Genomic DNA, 24955 nt, shown 5'->3' with positions numbered 1-24955 from the left:
TTGCATTTGGATGTTATGAAAAAAATATGTATACTTTACACAAACGTTTATCATTTTGAAATTTTACTAGGGAGAGGGGGGGGGAACTCTTGTTAATACGAAATATAATATTATCATAGTATGTAATCAACTTGACAGCGCATTAATCCTTAGCAGGTTGTTATCGTACTCGGGGCAATAACCTCGCACGAGGTATTGATTTTTACGGAAGTCTAAGTAAGCACAATCCGTCGTAAATGCCATAAATTATAGCAAATGTCAAATTATTTGACTGAGACGTTGAACAGGAACCTACTTCTCTCATCTTGTCGTGCACTTTAATGCCGCATACAATTTGAGATTCAACATTTCCTGTTCTCATTTCTTTTGTTCTTATTGCCATATTACTTTCCTTTCTTTACAAAAAGACATGAAAGCCCCGAAAATATTCTCCCTATTTAGTTTTAAATATTAAAATAATTTTTTTGAAAGATAAATAGAAGAGGGGGAGAGGGGGTAAGATGACGACCTTAAGGTTTGTCGATTTTTACTAATTTCTGTGATAACATAAAAATAACAATATATTTTTTTTAGATTCACTAAAATCTTGTTTATAATTAGTAAAAATTATAAGTTGTTAAATATGGTAGAATTTTTTTTTAATTTAAATTCTTTTAGGATATGTCAATTTTGTTATCTTGCCCCCATATGCGGGTGAGATGACTTTTAATATTGAGTAAGATGGAAAAACAGTTAAATAAAGTTAAAAATATGTACTCTTATGAATCATACAGGTTTATTATAATATAATAATCTTATAGTATTTTGATATTACAATGCAGTTAAAGAAAAAAAAAAAAAAACGTAAATGGAACGAAAAATATATTGTAATCTATAAAAATAAAATTATTAAAATTATAATATACATTACGATACATATTGCGATTAAAATTGCGTTATACACAGTAAAAATGCTGTTAAGGCCGAAAAAACTAGTGCATAAATGCATTATCTTACCCATATACGACGTTTGTCATTTTATCCACAGTCATTATGTTTATTTGTTTTTTAAATATAAATGTTGCAACATATAAAAATTGAAAAATATGAATACGTCATTGAATACGTTTTTAGTTATACAATATCGTGATTTTATAGAGAAAATAAAAATATTTATTATAATTAATGTCATTTCTTAGGAACAAACACCAAAAAATTACATATAGGTGCTTCCAAAACACATTTCTTATTATATTATCTACTCTTATGGACAGATTGAAATCAAACTATCACAGATTATTTATTATTATCTAAAGTCTCTAATAAATTAAGCACCGGTTCATCATTTGTTATTAACTTGGAAAAATGAACAATTTGTCATTTTACTCACTTCGTCATATTATCCCTCTTTCCCTTAATCGACAAATGTTGTCGCTAATGTGCCATATTTATCACACGGATAGGGTGAATGGTTCGATATAATAATAGTTCTCTCTGATGACAATTTGATAACAGCCTAAATTTGCGCGTAACTTGCGGTTTACTGATCAATTTCATGATATACATCGATAATTTACTTGTGCTGTTTATTCTCTTGAAGAATAAATAGATACACTGCTAATAGTCGGTAGCGATAGTACGTGCCAATGAATAATCGACAGGCAAAATCTCATTAGAGGATCGATGTCGCGCGCACTAATTAATTACGCCGGCAACGCCGACCTCCAATCTCGTTTCTTGACAATTTCGTTAATTAAGTCCGTGCTTGGGGTTTGGAAGTTGCCATTCAGCGTACTTCAATCTTGTACCCGGTGGTGAAATCGCATGTATACGGGTGTGCGGATTTTCGGAATAAAGCGTGTGAATGCATGTGTGATTCTCGAAACAAAACGAGCACATATCCATATGACAAAGGTTTTGAAAATTAACTCTGACATTACAGAAGCACGGATAGTGCTTTGTGTCCTTTATAACGTCCATATCTATCACTGATATAAACTCCATGCGGTTGTAAGCCGTCGTAATTCCGGGGTAGTAATTTAAATGATTTGAATATTTCATATTTTAACCGCAAAGGGAGGATTAACGGGGGGATTTATACTAAAATATGCAGAAAATAAAAATCTTAAAGTCAAATTATATGCAAATTATATATAAATTTTTAAAGTTTTATTATATATACACACAATATTTTTCTTTTACTGAGTGCAAAAATATTCCACGTCTCTTTTCTGTCTTCTCTCCTACGATTATTCAATATCTTTTTGTCACTATTATATTAATAAATCATCACGTGTACATATAATGCAATGTGCGCAAATATTTCTAACGGGATGATCGCGCTTTTTTACGGTTAGCTATAAGAAAAAAAAGAGCATTTTATAAATCTTGTTGGCCATTGCTTCAAAATTCCATTATCTTCTGGCATACTTTTTTTTACGACGATGTACTCGGCGATCGCGTTTCCGTTCGATGGCGATCAATGATCGCACCGCAGGCGTTACTTAATTACGTGCCTCGCGTGTAGTTGGGCGCTTAGCTCGACGGCAGCGAATGGCCGATCGGCAATATAAATATCCATTCATGAGAGTGGTCAACCGACCTCGCGAATGCAACGCGTTTATCAGCCGTAATCTTTCTCGCGGTGCATTCGCCGGTCGGGCGAGTCGGTTACGTAACTCATGGCACGCCTGAATGGACATACTCTCGGCGCTCCGGAAAACGATTCTTACGTTAAATCGTAGGAATGACACTTGAGCTGACGGAAAGAAGAGAGAGAGAGAGAGAGAGAGAGAGAGAGAGAGAAGCAGGAAGCGGAATTAGACATTTTCGTGACCCGTAATTATGCAAATTTATTCTGCACACAATTGCATGTGGTATAGATGTATAAAATATAAATGTAAAAAATAATCAAAAGATGTAATAATAATATAATATTGTTTTAGATTGTTAAGACGGAATACTCAATCGATCATGTCATCAAATTTCAGAATTTTGTGTTACTGAGGAAAAATGATATAATATATTCTTCTGATATTCTTTTAATTATTGTAACAAAATATTACTATATACAAATTATTAGATAAATTATTTTAATATTTATAATATATTATTTTTATTTTTGATATTTGTAATAATTGAATATATTGAAATTAGTTCAAATTAAATTTATATTTACCTAGTTGACGCGTCATGCGTAGTAGAAGAATTAATTACCTCTCTTGAAGATGGTATAAATATAGTCACTTGACATATATTAACAGGAAGTGAGTTCCAGTTAAATATGATTAACATTCTCGATAGGCAATGATGTGTTATATATAATATACGAGCCATCTTCACACACGATTGAGTATCTCTGTTAAAATTATTTGCAAATTTAAAATTGATCTAAAAGCGGCGTTGCGAGCTTCTTTCTAAAATTTCAGAAATTCTTAAGAAATATCATCGCTCTTTGCATTCTTTTAACAAAACGATCGTGAAATGTAATTTTGTGCATTTGCAAGAAGTTAGTTCAATAGCGTCGAGGATGAAATTGTAGAAATTAACAAAGGCCTTCTGTCGAACGTACAACATTTCTCCGATAACGCTGGTTGTAACCGGAAGGAAACATCGTGCTCTTACCATCCAGCACTGATAGCGTACGATCGTGGGATGTTGCCGAGCATTGACGTATCCGATAGCAGAGCAGTGTAGAGAAGATCTAGTAGCGTGAACCAGGATCGAATTCGTACTGTAAACAACGAATAAACAAAGAGGTTAGAATATGTACAATAATGGATGTCCTGATAAACAGTCTGCGATAAATTATATTAATCAATTGTACTAAAAGATATTTAAAAGATATTTAATATTCTGTTTAGCTTGTGAAGAATAGGACAAGATGGCACAATTTTGAACATAATTTACATATTTTTTTACACAAAATACAATCGAGTATTCAAACTATAGTGGAATTAGAAATTTGCAATCTGAATTAATTATCATGCAAATATAAAAAAGAAATTAATGTTAATGTGATTACAAGATCGTGATTTATTTCAATCTAGAAAAAATTTACCGCAATAAGCGCAATTCCGAACGTAGCATTTATAATGTTGATATTTTCTACAAATAAATTTTTTTCAACATTTCGCGATAACAAGAGAAAAATTAACAAAAGGAGAAATAATATTATTACTAGATATTATATTCGAAACTGTATTGCGTTTAGATTTATTTTTAACATTTTACTGCGTAATATATTTCGCATAATAATAAGCGACAACAACCTTTCTGCAGTGAGGCTAATAAGCAAATAACTGTTGACGTCACACAATGAGATCAGAATGATCGTACTTGAATCTCGAAGAAGTCATTTCAAAATTGTACCACCTTACCCTATCGATATTATTATCTCTTCGATTCGCGTGAAACGATACATTCTCGTTCTCTCGTCTCTCGCTTTTCTCCTAGTTTTCCGCATCGAGAACCGCATGAAGATTTACGCGCTACACGGGACGTACAGCAGCGGATCCCGATTTTCCCACTCGTGCGGATCCCCAGTTTCCCGGAGCGGCGCGGCACCTCTAACAAATCGTCCTCCTCCTCCTGCTCCTCTTCCTTCTCCTCCTCTCGTTCATCTCGGAACGAGGGAACGACCGGGAAGAGGATCGCGCAGTGTGGCGCAGCACGCTCGCGTGTATTCTCTGCGGTGGCACGTGTAGCGCGGCCAGCAGCGGAGGGAGAAAGAGCGGGAGCGAGAGTCGTGTCGAGTGATAAGGAAGTAACAAATTGTCTAGCTAGACGAGCCCCCGCGCGACGTGCTTGGCACGAAACTCGCGCGGTGCGGCGCGGCGAGGCCGACCGGTTAGGTCGGCCGCGGATCGTTACCGAAAGACGATGACGACGACGACGACGACGACGACGACGACGACGACGACGGGTCAGCACTCGCGCGCCCCGGTCGATCGTGACCTGCGAAATAATGCGAACACCGAGCAGGCCGGACTCCGACAACCGGTGATTTTATCGATGGGCTACCTGAGCCCCGGGGAACGCTCGCTCGTTTCAGATTCACCTCAATTTTTTTTTGAGGATAGCGATTCCGTGATAACGTTTCGCCGAGGATTCGCTGGCCTTCTCCTCGTTGAAGCTCAACGCAACCGCGCTGAAAAATTTCTAAAACGCCAAGTATCGGAAGTACCTACGGAGATTGTTTTTTGAGAGCGTTTTATCTCTCTTTTTCCGGAATTTGAATGGAATTGTACGTGAGCATTGATAACGGGACGAAAAATGCATCGATGAAGCTCATTTCGATAAGAAAATAGTAATTGCCTGCTTTTACTAGAAATGCGATAAAAGCAGATGTTAGATTGCAAAATGTTTGCCAGAGCCTTGAAAATTAAATGTCATTGAAGTGTTAGCTATGTTTTTACAGAAATAGATAAAGAATTATTATCAAGTCCTTAAAGATTGAAGATTTTTAAATGGCGCGTTTAAATGTCGTTGACTCTCCGTTTAAACCGGATTGCCCAGTTTTTCGATATTTATTTCATTCACTTCTTTTCCGCTTATATATTTTATGGCTCGAGGCATTTGATAATTGACGTTGTCTCTTCTATCAAATCGTCGTATACCGAAGTCGAATGCGGCAAACAAGAAGCGCATTATAACACGTGCGTGCCCTCGGCGGTGCCTGCGACGGTGTCTCGTTTCCTTGCAACTTTTGATGGTTTACGGCGAACGCGCTCATACTTATCCCGGACATTAACAGCCGGCAAAATGGTGGCTATAAATTTCATGCCGACGTTCCGACGGCCACGTTAATCCCTGGACGTTCCACCTACTTGGCAACATTGTCCGCCATTATGTAGATTACCGGACAATTCATTCTGGCGCTCACACGATCGCCCGCGCGTTATTACGCGCTCGATAGATTGTAGGAATTATGGACAAAAATACGAGCTTATTAAACTGATCGAGTAAATTCTTAGTACGAAGACTTGCAACGTCATGAAAGAATTCGCTTGAATTTAACGTTCGATGTTTCGCAAATCAGATTTCTTTCAAGGAGCTACATGATTGATATGAACCTGTGATATAGAAATATATACGTAAGAGAGTTTATCATATAGTCATTCATTAATGCTTATCAAAATGCCACTCTTTCAAGAAAGCAACTTCATCGTAATAAGCTTCATGTTTTGCAGATAAATCTTGCAAAATCGTATAATTTTATTTAAGAAAAATTGTCTTAACAGTTTTGTAATCTTATAAAGTAAATCTTATAAAGTACATCAATGTAACTTTATTATAATTTTATTTTTATAGATAGATACCGAGACAGATAAACATAATTACATATAAAACTAAATTTTTGAGAAATTTGTGTTAATAGAAAGAATCAAAGAAATAAGGAAAAGTCGAGAGCGAGAGCGAGAGAGAGAGAGAGAGAGAGAAGGGGAGGAGAAAGAGTACTTTCTGACGGAGGCATTTCTGTAATAACTTCCTCCTGAAAGGCTTCGAAGGATGAAGCTGATGTTAGAAGAAAAGAGGAATCTCCAATCGAATATTCGAAGAAGAAAGTACTTTTCAAGGAATCTTAAATTCATTCGTTGTGGAAATATGTTGTTTTCATGCTTTACCAACGTCATACTCTGATAAATTTTTTTTAGATCTCATCGATACCGTTAATATTGACGTTTGATCTGATATCGTATTGTTACGATTACGAAGAATTTGTTATTGCATATGATCGCGGAAGGAGCATTTTATTTGAAAGTTATCTTCATACGTTTTCAATATTTTCCGCCGCGTACGATAAAATTTTTCCTCCGGTTCGATATATGCAGTCACGTTTAAGTTAGAATGTGGCTTCGGATAGATTTTTATGCGTCATGAAAATGAAATAGAAAAAAGATGGGAATCAGTATGAGTAAACCGGAATATTTGACTCTGTCATGCGAAATAAGTAGATCAGGAAACAATTTCGCAAACACAATGAAAATAAAAATGTGTAGATACAATCTAGTTTGATCGGTTCTTGACCTTTTCTGGCAAAAAAAATATCGCGGTGGAAGCTACCTTTTATGGTATAAAAAAACCCCTTTTATCATGTAGAAATGCACGGCCATTGATTTACATATGAAGTATGTGCGCGATTGACTTCTCGTAAAAACTTCTCGTGAGATATTTAACGAGGCGGAACAGGAATGGGAAAATAATTGTGGACTCGGCGAGTAACGTATCAGTACGCGTAGCGCATTGCCACTTTGTTGCAATTTAAATAATAATCACGGCAATCCGCGTTAGGGGGCAAATGGTATTCGAATAATATGTTGTCACGCAAGCTACGCCTGATATGTCGCGTTTTTAGCATTTATGGTCAAGATACGCTTTATAATTAGCTGTTAGCTAGACGAGATACCTGTTCCGTCTTCCGAGAATGTCAGCGCGCCCTGCGAAATTAATTTTCTCACATGCTGCAAGTGCATATAAATAGCAGCGAATCAAACTGTGCATTAATCTAGCCGTCATTTTTTTATTAATTGACCGTCGTGTTTATTGGCAAGCTGTCTTTTACCTCGATCCAGATAATTATATTATTTCAATTCAGTGTTGAAAAGATTAATTGTTTACGTTGTTTATAAGTTGTTTTTATAAAAATTTAATTTTACTTTTTCTCTCGTGAAAATTTGAGGTAGCGTCTTGTCAAAAGAAATAAAACGCGCGTACGTGAGTTACGTAGGAAGTGTCGTCGGTGGGGCTTCTTTTCAGCGTGTATTATAATTACGGTTAAAGAATTGAGTTTCTTCTCTTAACAAAAATTAAAAGTAATTGCTACATGGTTTTTACAAGCATTTTGCGTTACAAAAATATCGAAGAGTACTACGAATACTCGTACTGTTACTTGATCCCGTTTGATAGCCTGAAATGAGGATATTACCGTAGGATTTTATCAGGACAGTGCGGCGATTAATCACCATGTGCTGACCAAGTCAAGTCGGTGCTAGATGGAAACATCGGATAACCCTTGGCGTCAATTGACGATGTCGAGCCAGCCGTTCACTTTCGTTCGATTTTCGCGTTTCGAGGCATGCTAAAACGGCGCCTGCGGACAGCCGTGCAGTGCACGCGAATGCGCGGAGGCGGTCGCCGTTGCATATTTATCGCGCACACGTAGGAGAGATAATAAATAATATATTGTCGAGAAGCTGACGTATACTCTAGCACCATGTAATGTTGCATTAATATGGTCACAATGTGTAGGCACTGTATTAATAATAATACTGTCTTCCGCAATGAGAGCGGATAGGGAATGTCGAGGGTTCCCTTTGAATTTACAGCGATGATTATATTTAGATGAGATTGGAATAAATTGCGAGAATTCCGGTACTCGAAAGAACTAATTGCAACAAAATTGCAATAAAATGATATTGGAAAACTTGAAGAGTGAGAGACTCGCGTTTGAAATTATCTTGAATGAAGACGCGTAGATTGAGAAGACAATACGTATTTGCAATTGTGTTAAAATTAATGTTTATTGTGAAACCTTCTTTCTTTTTCTCTCTTTCTACTCATGTTCATTTTAAACATATAAATGCTTAGACACTCTTAGAAGCCAAATAAGTGTGTTCTACTGTTCTCTAACATAAGTCTCTGTGTTTAAAGCAGAATAGGGTTTCTTAGTTTACATACTGGAATTGCGTTAAACTATTAAATTGAGATATTTTTTTAACAACAGTAAAATATTTTGTCTGCCGTTAAAAATATTTCATATAACAAAAAAATTGAGTTGCTTTTGCAAAATGCGTGCAAATGATATAATTGTTTACAGTAACTAATTTTGTTCGGTACTTTTTTAATTATTAGTTAATTATTTGTTATTACAAAAAATCTTTTCTAGTCTAAAAGAGTTAATGAATTTTATATATTCAAATAATTAATATTTATATAATGCAAGGGTCTATCGAGGTGTTCTGAAAAGAAAAAAAAAGAAAATTAAATGAGTTTTATCCCGTGCTTTAAAAGTCGCGAATTTCTACGAAAACCTTTCGAAGATATCTCGATTTTAACGAATTTTTATGTATGTCAAGAGAGCTTTCTGCAAGACGGGGCGGTAGGCGAATTTTATCTTCGACTATTTGCCGACGTCGATACGAATTTGAGTTTCTTGATCTGATCCCATCGTGCAGCGTCTGTGGTACGCGGCCTCGCGTGGAAATCGCGTATACATATATATATAGGAGTGGCTTTCCATGCCTGCGAACACGGCAGAAGAAATATTTAACGGGAGGAAGACGCTGCCGAGGCGAACGGAAACGGGTAGATTATTGCCCAGAGTAATAAACTGTCAGGCGAGCGATACGTCGGGTAATACATTGCCACGGAGCCGTTACAATGCGCCCGGTTTTATGCTACGGCTGCACCCCGTGTAATTACCGTAGGGCGCACGCTACACTCAATAACTAGTGACTTCGCGGCGCATAATCATTTTACTTATTCCGATGAAAGCGTCAGTTAATAAAAGAGAAGAAAGTATTAGGGGAGCATTAGATTGTTAAGGAGGCGATACTTGGCACTGCGCCGCTGTCCGTCATTCTTTCTTCCAAATCTTTTCGAAGAGCGCAAATGCAGCCCCACATTATTTTCACTATACGACAATCCACAATGAGATCATTATGTAACTCGAGAAGTAAAGCCGCTGGGAAATCTCGGTGTATAAGACACTAATAGGATATTGATGGGTATTACTTAAAATCTAGGTACTTCATTAATGAAGCCCGTCCTAAGTAATAACTATTAATCTCTCGATAAATGTTCCATCTATCAAAGGTTCTTGAAATCGTCGATGAGAGAGGAAATTATTTTGTACGATCTACGTACCAAATTACTCGACAGTGTTACTAATAATTTCACATGTTTCGATCCGGACGCGTTGGATCTTAATGTATCATTTTGTTTTTCTTCCGGTGCAACCGCTTTACCGCTCGCTATGACTTATACTGCCTACGAGTCAGCCCCTTTATGTCGCGACATCGCGAGATGCAAATATTTCTGCCGAGTGGTAAACTAAAATATCTCCGGTGCATCCCCTGTGTGTATGTGTCACCGGATGTGGGTCCCTCCTCCTCCTCGCTCTTTCTCTCTCTCTCTCTCTGTATCTCTTGTTCTTCGCCCTCGCGTAAAGTACGATGTCTATACGCTATCGCGGACGTAATAATGGCGCGTACTTTACGATCGCGTGTGTACGTGTGTATGTATGTATGCAAGTATCGCTTGCACACACCGGGCATGCACCTGGGCGCCGGGCGCCGACGCCGCGCCGGTGAGGTTCCCGGGACGGGATTCCATTTAAGTGTTCCGCAAATACTGTTACCGCGAGAGACACGCCGAGGGAACAATCCGCTCCGCTCGCCCGCTCTCTCCCACTCGCCCGATAATGCATTTTGCGAGCGGGACGTATGCGCCGCCGTTGGCGCCGCGCCGCATTCTATTGGTTTTATATCGTGCGCCCGGCGACCTTCGACGCGCGAGGCGAATCAAGTGAAGAATATTCACTTACTAGACGCGCGAGAGCAAATTAGCCGCGCTCGCTGCACCAAGCTTTAAAACTAATTATCTTCGCCTCCTCTTTTCTTCAATAACGCGGTTGCCGCGCGGATGATTCGGGAAAGGTTCGCGCGACTGTGACAGATTAATCGTGAACCGATCTTTCGACGCAATTTATTTAACAATCGTAATACGCAATGTAAAGAACGTAACTCGACGCGAAGATTTTGATTCGGACCTGGACGGAAAGCGAATTATTTCGCGATTTGACAACGCGCCGTTATAAAATTTGTTAATGCCGACGGAGACCCTCTTTATAGGTCAGCATTTGCGCGCGTCGCACATACGAAAGCAGCATGTCATTTCTCGCTAAATTGTGTACTTTAAGTATTGCTTTTCTTTTGTTCTTTTGGCAACGCGACATTAACCGAGATTAGATAAAAAACAAGATTAACGAGAGACAATGCTTCTCGCTTATAATCCCGAGATTGCAGCGCGGGGAAACTTAATTGCGGCTTACTTTTTGCTCAGCTTTTAAGCGCCTTCGAGCACGTGCGCGAGCTACACTAATCCGACGCGAAAGCCTAGTATCTGGGTATCCCCCCGAACGAAGGAATCCGGCGGGAAAAATATTTTCCTCGGATACTCCGTCGCGCCGATCTGGTAAATAACGGATACGCGTAATCGTCGTCGCAGCGATAACCGCTTCGCTAATACCTCTAATAATTACTTCACTATTACGCCGCGGGCGTGTTATTACACGGGGATAATCTGTGATGAATTTCCTATCTCACCGACAACATGTATCGCGACGACGAGCGTCTTATTGGCGCGCGCGCGCTTACGGACCGTCAATCCGCTCGCTCAGTCACTCACGGGGGAAACAAATTAGTAGTTGATCCTCTCCGATGTGGTTTGCGCGTTCGCTAATTAAACCCCTGGCTTCTGTTAATCTCTGGCATGGCTCCGACTGGACGAACACCGGGTGGGACACGTATAATTTCGTCAACCGAGTCTCGTCGAGCTGGCGCATCCGCGACAACGACAGCGGCGACGGCGACGGCGACGGCAACGCTCCATTAATTGTGTCAACTTAATTATTCCGTGAGCAGACTCCGCGTATCAGTCATCCGCGCCTCGGCGCTAAGCCGATAAATCGGCTAACAACTCGTGCGGAAGGTCGACCAACAGGTTGTTTCTGGGATCTGGTAGCTGCGCCAAACCCTCATTAACGAATTTCACCGAACGCGGAACAGCTATGCAGACAGGCAATCAATTCCGCGCGTTCCTGTTCTCGATTACGCGTGCGTCTGATAACGACACGCGCAGATAATAGAAGATATATTGGAATGAGTTTGAATCTTTATTTAGAAAAAGTATTTTTAATTTCGATATATTTGACATTAGTTGTCCCTTTGCACATCGGGGAAAAAGGGGAAAAAGGGTATCGTGTAGTCAATTCCATACATACCACATCTGCAAGAAAAGAGATTTATGAGCATTAAAAAAATATATAGATAACCTTTTAAAGTGCATTCACAATTTCGTCCTATTTCGTCCTTGCTATTTGTCAAATATGTCATTCAAACCCGAGTCGAAATTTTACTCCTACTCTCAACCTTCTTGAACCTTTTTTAGACCTATTTTGATATGTCAAACAAACGCTCAGGTAGACCCTTTTTTATACTATATCTCTTTTCCGTTTTTTTTAAATTTTTTATTGTTTTAGAGGTTACCTTCTATTATAGTTTGATAATCATTATAATCATGTTTTTAGTTTTCTAACGTAACTAAGAGAAGTGACTTCAATATTTGGTGGATTTAATAGTATAACTGCTTCCAGTTAGATATACGTTTTCGCTGAAGTTTCTTCTTCATAAACGTCCAAAAATTTTCATATCGGGGGAGACTGCCAGCCAATTGTGATGTTATTTTCGAGACGATAAAGCTAGTCGAAAACATGTCCAGATATTTTCAAGCTGTAACGAATGAATGAGGAAGGCAGTAACATATTAGCCAATGACGAAATGTGTTGGCTACTGAATATGTAGTACTTTAAAATCGTGTATATTTTCTTAAAATTCTCATCAACTCTCTTGCAAGCGTGGCGTGTACACGCTATTGTGGAACAGGCTGTATTCAGCGTTTACCAACTCTTCGTTATAAAGTCCCAAAGAGAATAGGATGAATACATGAAAGCGAATTGACTTTGAAATCCCCCGTTTCCAATCACATTTTCCATCGATACATAGAGCGCTACGATGTACAGGATAGCAATCAACGGAAGACACATCGTGAATTTGGGATGGACTGTTTCGGTAGTGAAAAACTGACAGCGATCATCGAGTTTTCTACAGTTTTAAGATTTCTAAAATCACATTTCACTAATTAGATCGTGACATTTTCTAAACATCAGATTAATACACACTTGGAAACTTCGAACATGCCAAGTTCGAATAATTAATCGTTATTATTCACAAGTTTACGATAAATTAATTCACGACTAAGACTTCGTAATTAGAGACATTAATTCCATGTCATTAGGTGTCAAAGGAAATCAGACGCAGTTGCGCGAGAGGAAATCAACTCTGAAATCTCGCTTCCAGTTACACAGACATTCTGTAACAATATACACAGTGTATTGTTACGACATACCGGATCAATAGTAAGAAGATATTTTCGAATAAATTTGAAGTAAACCGGTGGAAACGCGAATTATCGAATATCTCTCGCTACGTGTTTATTGAGTTATGTACTGCAATTGTAAAAATCGCGATGTAAACCCGGTGCTGCGAATTACCGTATGTAATATCGGATAACTTTTCACGATGGAAAAGTAATCTAGCCATTAACTGCAAGCTTTAAGCTGTTAAAATTAGATACCTCGGTAATTGAGTTTAAGATTAAATAACAAGATTTTATAAGCCTGTTATTGCTTTTTCCAGGAAATTGAATATTTTTCTAGAAAGAAATCAGAGAGCGCGCAATACCGTTTCGAAAATTGTTTCCTGTAGCAATTTGTATGTATATAGTATTCCAGTTTCAAGAATCTTCGAAAAAAAAATTGATACAAACTCTTGTTCTATATTTATCTTTGTATTATATTTTACATAGAAATAACTGACTAGCGATAATCGGTCGGCGAGGTATGCGCAAAAGTAGTGAGTGCGAGATTTTATTAACGGATTTAGTTAACGATATGCGAGGATATTGCCGAGACTTGGGATTTGTTGATCGAAGTACGCATGCAAAATGTGAATCACCAGGTGTTTTGCTCAATATGAGCAAACGTACGCATGAATATTCATTCCTATTACTGCTGCCTAAGAAGATATCCATTGTTTACCCGACGAAAGTATGTACACAGCATCGAGTTTATATTTCGCGAGCATCGCACAACACGCGACCGCGGAGTTGTATTCCTGGGAGGGAGATATTCGATAAATTGCGTTTCTCAAGATTAATAACCGCGCGGCGCGGAATTATCGTTCGAAAATCGATATTAATTTTGTCGGATTCCAAGTCTCGCGTTTTCTCTTTTCAGAAATAACTGAAATAAGCTTCTCGAAATAGAAAGAGTGGGCGATTACGATGTTCGTGCAATTTCGGGTATCGATGATCACTATTTCTCTCATCTGAGAAAGGAATCCACCAGTGTGCACCGCGTACGTCACGCACACGCACACGCATCCGCGACTCTCGGCCGCGGCAAAAACACTCGGCGACTCGGACTTATAACGCAATTGTGCGACGTTTAATTCGATAAATTAACCTCTGGTCCCGGTCGACGTCGGGGTCTCTATATAGGCTGGAGAAGAGAGCTGGAGGAGAGAGAGCTCGGCTAAACCGCGGCAGGAAATCTCTTCAATCTGTCCTGATGCGCCTCGTTAACGAGCGTTTGTTTTCTTCCGTCCAGCTCGGAGCCGGATCGACCCGCCGATGCTTTCTTCGGTCTGCACCTATCGCTTCGTAGTCTCCTACATTTTCGTTCTTATGTTAATTCCTTGCGCGGATATGTCTCGGAGAAGTTTTGCGTTTCGTACTTGCTGTCGAAATTTTCAGCTGTCTTGATTATAATTGACTATCTTAAAAACAATCCTTTATATACTATAATAAAGTTTTTTTTTTGTCAAACGAATTTGGCATTAAATACTTCATATAAAAACTTTCTCGTAGCAGTGCAATTGCGTAATACTTAACAATTAACAAGAAGAAAATAGAAAGTAGAAAATTATTTAATGTTAAATGATAAAATCAATGATAAATCTTCTTTTAACATAAATGTTTTCTAATTGCTTTATTTCTCTTTAGAGATTCGTAAAGAATATATTTTTTAGTAATTTTATCATGATACTTAATATATTGGAGATACTTGACACGTGCCTTTTAGTGGACTTGAGAAATGTGCAATTGAACGCGGAAAAGTTTCATATCTGTCCTTTTACGCTTATTCTTTACGCGGAAAATCATCTACCTGCTTCGCTCTTTTCAGGAATATATCTTTTCATCAATTCATTCGCAATCACGCTGTTTGCGCCTTTATCGGGTCTCTCGCGTACGATACAGAAGTTTCCAAGACGTAGTGAAGCTGTCGGTGCGAGAGGAAATGCACCGCGAGTACTCAGAATGTTTCATCTCGCACAGCACCGCCATTGTTTCATCAGCGGACTTGCCTCTTTTCCTCGCTTTTCTATGCTCGGTACTCGAAACCGAGAAGACTTTCATGTTCCGGTCGGTTTCGAGTGTTCAATCACCGACACGATTGCCGTTGTTTAAAATTAGATTTCCGCTCACAACTGCGAGAGAAATCCACTACGTGTACATATAACCGTTACATATGTTTTTACATATGTCATTCGCTTCGTATATTTATATTGTACTGCTATGTACAAATATGCAAGTTACACGTATGCATATGTACTTTTTAAACTTATCTTGGATATACTAGCTTTACGCGATATAAATTATACAATATAAATATATGAAGCAAACGAATAACACAAATAAAAACGATGCGGCTACGGGCAGATGGGAGGAAATTATTTCGTGAGACCGATTCCGCGAATCGCTGGAAAATTTTGAGCTCGGGTGAATCCGAATTTTGATTGCAACAATTTCATGCAGATCCGTGCAATTTGCCGAAATGGACTTTGAAGTTCTGCGCACCTCGGATCGCGCAATTATCATTAGAATTCATGGAAATTCGTCATTTGTGAACTCTAAAATGATCGGGGAAACAGTTTATGAAAATTTAATCGTTTATTGCGCGGCAATTCGAAACTCGCCTCGGCTGAAAACGAACTGTATGCTCATCTAATTATTATTTGGCCGGAATTATACGATACGGGCAAATAATCATAGGTGTATGTGCGTGCGCATTTACGTGCGACGGGTCTTCGATGGTAATCCAATGCCATGTCGAAAGAAGCGGGTAAATGATTACGGAGCAGCGCCGGAGGCAGCACAGTGGAACGGCTCTATGGATGAGCCGCCTGTTGCATCGCTCGCGAATCAACCGTCGGCTCAGGGCATGTTTGATAATCTATGCCGCTGCATACAGTGTACCAGAACTCGCGCGTTTTTATTCAGAGATTCTTCAGCGAGTTGCGTTCTTTTTTTGTTTTTCCTAGCGAAAGTTTCGCCGTATCACCGTTGCTTTACTTCGCTTCTTTTCTATTATCTTGGGCAAGTAACGTTCCTAAATCGTTTGACAAGTAAATGTAAGTTCGATGGTGAAGGTAGCTCATGAGTTAATCGTTACTGGAAACAGTTTGGAATTTATGATAATCGACATGAACCTGCCGCGCGTGTTCTTACTTTTGAAACAAAATTGCGTCTGCTTCCGCTACAAGCATTTGCGATACAAACAATCGATGTTCCTTTTAGTTTGCCTGTATCTATTCATCCATATCTCCTGATTTCTATCTACTTGTCCGTTGATCGTAGGGAACGCGTAATCTCTCAGACACCTTATGTAGCGGTTATCCGTCCTCGGGGAGCAAAGCGATTTGTCTTAATCAGAGCTAAAATCACGGAACTTCCACGGCCGGTCGCCTGGCGCTTTCGCGAGAAGAAATTGGCGTAATAGCACGATAGTAGAAAACGCGAATTAACGAAGGCTACGTTATTGCGAGGGAGACGGTGAAAGCAAGGGGTACGCCAACGTTTACCGTAATCGCCAGTGGGGAAAGCTACGTTCGGTCAAACATTCTTGGGGATTTATGATAGAGGGGTTTCAATCTACGTGGGACGTACTGAAATTTATATACGGAGGCGGACCATCACATGGATATTTAATTAATTGAGATTGAAAGCTTTAGGAGATATTCGAGCCAGCTTTGATTTGATAGGCAGAATCCCGATTTTGATGATACAGTTATCAAAGAATTTATTACTATATACCAGTACAACCGGAAAGCGAATTTAATATAAAAGAAGGTAAACCTAAAATGTGTATAACAAATTCTTTTTAGCCATTCTCGAGGAAATTCAGATTTGAAAGCTGAAATAATGTTGTCCCTTTGCTTCAAACTTGCTTCTCTACGATGCTGCACCGCGGGTTATTTAATTCTTTTCAGTAACGACTGTTTCTCTTTTCTTTTTTCAAGAAGCGAATATGAATGAAAATATAGCATTTTTTTCCATTCAAATGAATAAAGATAATTTTGTTACTTTATACAGAATTTTTACATCGAACAGCTTCGGTTAATTTTTTGTCATTTACGTAAGGAGAAAATGTATCGAGCGTTTTTGCACATTTTATTCAACGATTTATCGCAGTCCAAAGTTTTCTAACTTAAAAGTGACAGAAAATATTATCAGTTTTCCGATATTCGGAATAAATTTTCTGGAAAAGCTCTTCGCTCGCGAGAGAAATTTTTATTATACGTTTTACTTGTTTTTTCTTTATACAGTGGCATCCTTCCTTCCCTAGTTGCACTATCAATAACGCACTATTCCACATAAAAGTGTCCGCGTTTCTTCCCGATACCGAGCGAAGCGTCGATAATTCATTTCCAAACCGATACGAGCAGCTACTATTACTATACGGCTTTGACGTATAGCGAATCCTCCCTTCCTCGAGTCGCCGGTAAAGGTCTCCGCCTCACAGGACCTCACAGGAATCACGAGTCAGCGCGTATTGTGCCCCACGGCGTAGCCCACGATCGAGATCTCTCTCGCAGCGTTGAATCGCGCGTCCATTCTCAGTTACTTTTCTCCGCGGCCCGCGGCGCATTCGCGCGTGTAACGTTGCTATACAATGTGGCATAGTCGCCACGTCGAAATGATCGAGGGCGTCGATGCATGAACTCGACAGCGTACGCTTGTTACGAGATAAGTGTTCGCGGACGGTGACACACCGGCTGTGTACGACCGATTGACGACGGGCGGCCACTCGAGCGTCTGAGAGCAGTAGTTAAATTACTCGGACATTTTTTTCTTTAGGTAATAATTTATGTTTTTGTCATTTAATTATCAGCACAAAGATTAATCGTCAGATATGTATCCGACAACCTTTTTTTTTTTCTCTCTCTCTCTTTTTTCTTGTTTTTGGAAATGATGTAAGCTTTGAGATAAATGCTTGTATGGCAAAGAGATGCAAATAAAATTAATTGATACTTGAAAAAAATTTACAAGTCCAAAATTAGCAGTTTTGCTGATTAGAGGGATGATCAAATTCAAAAATTAGATTTTAAAAAGTAACATTTTTGCTAATGTAAAAAAAATGTTGGATACGTTTAATATTTTAAAGGATGATAACGGAGAATTGGGAATTTATGCGAGGGGACACAAAGAAAAATTAAAACAAATACAACAAGGGTATTCTAGTAATACAAAGTTATGATTAACTTAAATCTGCATAATGGAGAAAAGTGCCGCAAATTTCTTGAAAAAAATAACGCTTTCCCGTTGTCTGCCGCGATTTTTTATGGCTTGTAATACGAGCACGGTTTAATAACGTTGTTCATCGCACGGCGGTGCGATGAAGTTCGCGAAGCTATTTGAACTACCGTGGATATACTAATTTAGCCCTTTAAACATGCTTATTGCAATATTTCCTTCATGACGAGTCGTAGAGAAACTTTATAACGTGCACGGAAATAAAGTGGCGAACTTCGGCTTGGTATTAAAACGGAATGGAAATCTGCTCGTTGCCTTTGTGATTACAGGATATGCACGAATTATGTATATGCTTCACATATCGTCTTTTCGAAATTGTATCTCCCGTCGTGGCTGAAGGATTACGCGAAGAGATATACGTTCAGGTAGGAAATAGAATATTTCTGCCATGAAAAACCTGTAAATTTGTGTCGGTTTTTTTTTTAAATAAAAGTTAACAGAAAAGTTAAAAAGTTGAAGTGAAAAACATTAACGTTACATAATACGCGGAAATTTTATTTCAGAAATATGTTCACGTAACGTCTGCGATTTTGTAATTCAACATAAGTCATCAAAGGCTTCAGTAGATTTCGATGTAATCACCTGTTTTTTTTTCTTTTTCGACAAATGTTTAAATCGCTGGTCAAGAAATTTTTAAAAGTAATAATTGTCATCTGCATTTTACGGACGGGAGACGACAAACTCTTTGTTCGCACAATTTCAATTCGTAGAATGTAGCCAGTAGACTACGTGTACTTATGAATATGTATATAGCCAGCCTCTTTCTTCAGCCAATACGGCGAGACGAGGAAATTGCAAACGGTTAATCGCGAATGAATTATCTGTTGCTGGCAAAAGCAGCGACTTATCTTATTCACGAGATGTACTTGGCCGATTGTTAGCTTCCTTTTTCCCCCCTTCTTTCTTTTTCTCTCTTTTCATCCGCGGAAGCTGCTCGTGTTCGTTTAATGAACTCGCGACCTATCGCTTTTATCTTCGCGCCTTGTAGGTCGCCGACGTAACTATGTCGCGCGTGTAGCATGCAAATGAACAGCCGTCAAATGGTATTTTCCATATAGTCGAGTGCGCACTCAGGTAGCCGGTCCGCTCGGAATGGGAATGGCGAGGCTTAAATTAATTCAATGCGACAAGTTTATGAAGCCCCTATCGCTCGTATCGCGATTCAAGAAGTACTTACACGAGAGTAGCCTGTCGGATTTTATGCGTTTGCGGTGAATCACATGGCGAGCCTGTCACTCGACCGCGCTAATTAATTCTCCGCACAGCGAAGTCGCATGCGCAATGTCCTAATTATTATCGAGTTCGATAATGCTGTTCGAAATTAATTTGCTTGTCGTCGTTAAAATTAAGGTGGATACTATATCCTTGAACACGGCGCAGGGAATTCTCGTCAGAGACTTTGTCGTATCGGTGTTCCATTCAAGATCGTAATTAAAGTTTATTGTTCTTGGGTCACGAAATATCGGAGAAAAGTCGAGGAAAAACATAATAATATATAGAAAAGTTAAAAGCCCGCGCTGTTGGACTTTGAGCGCGAGTTCGAGGCACGAAGAGGCCGAAAATTCGGAAAATATCGGAAATTCCTCAAATTTAATTTCAACGACACACAGATTGTGTAATGTGCGGTCGCCAATGGGAAATCGATGTGACTTTCGATAATCGTCCCCGAAGGCACGACTTCCATGACAGTTTCCGTTACGTGTTCCCGCGAACGTGGCCGCAAACACGAGTGACTTATCCGGTTATCCGAATGAGCGCCGCCAATAGCTTCCGCTAAGCACACGGGACTTTAGATTTCCTCAGAGGCACGTAATGAACCGTAACTGTTCTCGGGATCCCGATAGGACGGGGAGTACGGCGAGCGCAAAAGGAGAAAAAGAGCCGCTCATGCGCTGGACACCGTCCGACCAATAACGATTCCGCTACTTGCCGCCGACATCGTACCGATTCGATCGATGGTAAGGAGCGCTCTTACGTATTACGCGACACGGCCAAGTCACCTGTAAAATGGATCGTCCGCAATCGAACAAATAGACTCGTAATTTGGGAGGTTTCGTACGGCGGATTCCCTGCGAGGGAATTGCCTTCTTTATTACGTCCGAATGGACAATAGATCTTATCCGCTCAGTGAATTGAAAAGGGACGATTGTCAGCTCAACGTGTTAGGAATCTGTTGAGGTTGAGACTTGCAACGGCAACTTGTAGCCGGTTGCACAGTGCGAGACTCTTTGGTACCATCTTTCTATTAGTAATTTTGATGCGTTCTCGTTGAAATTGAAAACAGAAATTAATATTGTTGAGATTTTAAAACTTTTACTTACGTTGTTTTACGTATTTGGTACAGATATATAATAAACAAGTTATTTTGTTAAACATTAAATTCTGTTTATTAATTTATTATGTAGAAATCTTACAAGAAAAGTAAAATTTATAATATGTAAATAAATGTTTAACAGGAAATATGAATTATTTGATATACAAATGTGTTATTAATCGTTACATTGACTTATTCTAGAATTATCTGTTCTTTATGGAAATTATGGAAATTAATCCTTTATGGAAATTAACCCTGGTAATATTAATCCTTGTAAAACTTTACAATTAAATCAAATCAAACGGTAAGAGAATAACGCTTCGTAAGAGAATAACAACTGCAACAATCTGAATGTATACAAATCAACAAAGATGTTTATTTTTTATTTTAATTAATCCTTCAAAGATTTGCAACTAAATTTCAAACTCGAGTAATTAAAACGTTATTTATAAAGTAATGTATTAATCAGTTAGCTCCAAAATTATTTATTCCAACAAATATAAAGATATTATATACAATTAGATCCCGTTGTCACTAATGTTTATTCGAGTCGTTCAACACGATCGTGACATTAATTAATAGAAAACAGTCTTTTACATAAATGAAACTGAACAAATCTATGTATAATTACAATTGTTTATATTTTATTATATACTCAAGTCCTTTATCAAAATTTCGATACATCGATTGATATTTTCAGAAACTTGTCCCTAAACAAAGAATCCATCATACGAATTTAAAACGAAAGCATTTCCATTGGGATCGTGAATATTATTTTTATATTTGGATCTGACGTGAGAGTTTGTGGCTTAACTCGAAGGTTTGTGGTCCTTAGAGGCGGGTAATAAATCAAAGTATTCGCGTCTTTTTTCGCCACTTCGTTCGACGAAGCACGTGCTTAAATCACACCCGCTTGATCCCCGGAGGATCACTGAAATCGCTGATTGACGTTTATTGCCTTTTGATTTTATCCTATCGATTTCACTGACTTCGGTATCTCGATGGAAAAGACAATATCCCTTTCTGTCGAACCGAGCAAGTATTACAATTGCGAGAGTGTAGAAGGTTCTTCCCGTCACTGTGTTATCTCTTTTGACTGTCCCGGAATAATGCTTCGTCAACCGAATATCGTCACATCGAATACAAGAGGAAGGAAAGTCGGGAAGTTATACCTTTATCTGCAGATTCCTAAGCTTCTTTCAGCGCTGAAGCATTCTTAGGAGTTATAAATGAAGGGATCGAGAATCTCTCTGTCTCTCTAATGAAAAGGACGCAATAAAGACACTTCATTTTTCACAATTTTAAGTGAGATTATTTTAAATAAGATTATATGTACGTATTTATGTATCTTTTTTTTTCTCAATGACGTAAATAGCATTGTTTCACAATTAGTGTCATGCTAAGTAGGCCTTTTCTAATGCATGAAATGCAAAACGAAAACATTGGTAGCGTTGAATTTTTCAATAACAAATATTATTAGTCGAATAAATATTTAAAACTGTTTCGGTTTCGTACGCTAGATCTTTCGTAACTTCTCGCGACGCCGTCTCACCCCCCCTTTTCACTCCGTGCGAATTTCAGATTTGTTTATTGAAATTTATTCATGACATCTTATTGTCAGAGAGAGCGACCTAGATTTTCCTAAACACTTTACACGCAAAACGAAAAGTGCGAAGTAAAATCTTCCCTTTTGGTTGGCTCATACATTTTACTCACACATTTTAGAACACCTTTGACACTAACAAGGAAAGAAAGAAAATAGGAGATCTTATGGTCTTCCGGGAATAAAATATATAGATAAAATTAGAGTCTCCCTGCCGTATTTTGTAGCACTTTATTACTTTTTCAGGAAATAGAAATACGTGAGAAAGGCAATTTTGCAATTTTCAGCAGTGCATGGAAAACTGCAGAACGGAAAGTCGATTATTGAGATTTGATTAGAGCGAATTACGAAATACTATAGCTCGCAGTTCGGGACTTTATCCTGTAAGAAGATCTTTATTTTTCATTCCTCTCTTTCTCTTTCTCTTTTGTCTCCTATGCTATTAAATCGACAATGCCTTTGTCGTGCTGCGCCATACATATAATGCAATCTGTTAAAGCATATAGGATATCGTTATATACATATTATATTACATTTTGTTTGCGATAAACGGCAGAATCGAGCGAGAACAGCATGAACGGAGGTCTTGACGCCCCCGTCTTCACCCCCGCCGCTGTCGTCGTCGTCGTCGTCATCGTCATCGTCTCCGCTCGTATCTCATGCTGACAATGCTAATCGCGTCTCTCGCCGGCGTTATGATTGCGGGAGAGCAGAATTTGTCATGCGAGCCGTAAGCGTGGGCATGGTTACACGCAATGTATACAGCGCGTGTAATCCCGTGCGCTGTATCGGTCGACGATATCGCGGGTTTGTAACTGTAACCGATCTCCGCATGTCGCCGATGAAAGAAAGAAAGAGAGAGAGAGAGAGAGAGAGAGAGAGAGAGAGAGAGAGAGAGAGGAGGAAGAGAGAAGACCAGACGGAGCGTGACATATGCACACACACACAGAGAGACATGCTAGACGGTTCGATACGCAACGCGTGGTGCACGCATGCACCGCACGAGTCGCGTTGCGCTTGAATAATGCATAAATTTCGCATAATAAAGCGGTAGACGAGCGGCTCCGTACGTCCACGCGTCGACGGTGCGCGTAAGAGCTTTTTGCCGTCGGTTGTTTTAGCGATTAACTGAAAAACCGTTCTCGTAGCGAGCTTCTTTTTTCTACATCTTTAGCTCGAAATATGTGTAGAGATTAGTAGAGTGAAACGCGAGCGCTAGGATCAGGACAGTTATGATTATTCGTTTTTCACGTTGCTGCTGCTGCTGCTGCTGCGCGCACAACGCGATCCAATTATAATTGGATCGTGTTACGGGGTTTTAAATTAATCACGACTGACATTTATCGTGTATCGCGAAAAATATGTTGCCAATATGAATTATATCCGCGAAATGATATTATATCTCGCGCGAAACCTGACGAAATATCATTTCCGTCTCTCCGCACGTCCGCATAATTTCGCTCGATTTACGTCATAAAAACTCATACCTACAGCGACAAATAATTACCTCGCGTATAACGGGCAGAATCTCGTGATCGGAATCTGCTGCTCGTATTGCGCTCAGTTATTGGCGATTTCGCCGCGTGCGTCATTGCGTGAGCCGAGAGCTGCGTCGCACGCACACGGTGAACCCGAATTGACGTGACGGCACGCCGACGTGTTTGGAGGTCGGTAAACCGAACGCGTCGATGATGAATGGAATCGATGAAAGTCAGACGCAAGTCCGACATATTCCGTCACCAAAATTGAGACATCTCGATCGCGAGCGGATGGTAATGCACATTTAACGCGCGTAACATTAATTCCATACGTATTCCCGTTCCCATTAGATCACTGATGCCCGTATTTCCACCAACGTAAATTAGGGTAAATTGGGGTATTATGGCCATACGGAAAGATTGCCATAGTATGTAATTTTTTTAGTAATTGCTACATAGTGCATTTTTATAGTCATTTTAAAAAATAATCAATATTTACAGTATTTTATATGCGTACACTATTCGAAAAAATCTTTTCTGGATATTATATAATACTTTTACTTTTGACTACCTGCAAAGTTTTGCATGTGTTCTCTATAAGCTGCTATAACGCCAAATAAATTACTGTTAAGTTATCATAATAAACGTTAGGTGTATAATAAAGGAATCTAAATTGTAACATAACTTATAATTTGTGCTTTTATTTTCACTTTTATGATCATCTTTTTCTTATAATTCGACCAAGATAGTCCACTTTGTTTTTTCATACATTGTTTTTCTTTAAATTATAGAAATCTGTTTTTTTTTCTTTATTTTAAAAGAATTATAATTGTTATGTTATTATTGCAATATCAAATTTTAAAATTTTTATGTTATTATTGCAATATTGTAATTATAGCTAAGTTATATATAATTATATATATAAAAGATATATATATACGTGTTTATACTAAATATATAAAATTGTAAGTTTCATTTATCACTTTAGAAAATATTACATTCATTTTTAACATGAAACGTGTATAGCCAACTGTCCCATAAAACTATGGCTATCTTTTTCTTAAAATTTGGATAAGATGACCAATGCATATTTTACAATATTTTTTAATATTAGATTTTTAATAAATGTTTTTTCTTTAAATTTAA

At 38.6% G+C, this 24955-nt stretch overlaps 2 protein-coding genes across 3 annotated transcripts in view; one reads left to right on the top strand and one right to left on the bottom strand.

Annotated features, from left to right (window-relative positions):
• LOC105197537 overlaps positions 1-24955 on the top strand; it is a 153902-nt gene that overhangs the window by 62288 nt on the left and 66659 nt on the right. The window lies entirely within an intron of this gene.
• On the bottom strand, positions 2909-5817 carry LOC113003128. Its single transcript, XM_026131196.2, has 3 exons — positions 5808-5817; positions 4485-4760; positions 2909-3712 (listed from the first exon to the last, which is right to left on the bottom strand). Exons 1-3 carry the CDS (start codon positions 5815-5817, stop codon positions 3600-3602), a joined length of 399 nt encoding a protein of 132 aa, XP_025986981.1. The 3' UTR covers positions 2909-3599.

The sequence above is a fragment of the Solenopsis invicta genome, chromosome 2 (genome assembly GCF_016802725.1).
Source record: "Solenopsis invicta isolate M01_SB chromosome 2, UNIL_Sinv_3.0, whole genome shotgun sequence".
Taxonomy (NCBI): Eukaryota; Metazoa; Arthropoda; class Insecta; order Hymenoptera; family Formicidae; genus Solenopsis; species Solenopsis invicta.
Note: the sequence above shows the minus strand (reverse complement) of the source record. Positions and strands in the feature narration are given on the sequence as shown.

What these genes read in the sequence shown, in the direction of transcription:
- LOC113003128 (XM_026131196.2), bottom strand. An exon ending in GAAAATCGGGATCCGCTGCT is followed by an intron (nt 3,713 to 4,484) that starts GTACGTCCCGTG and finishes CGTTGTTTACAG; the next exon opens with TACGAATTCGATCCTGGTTC.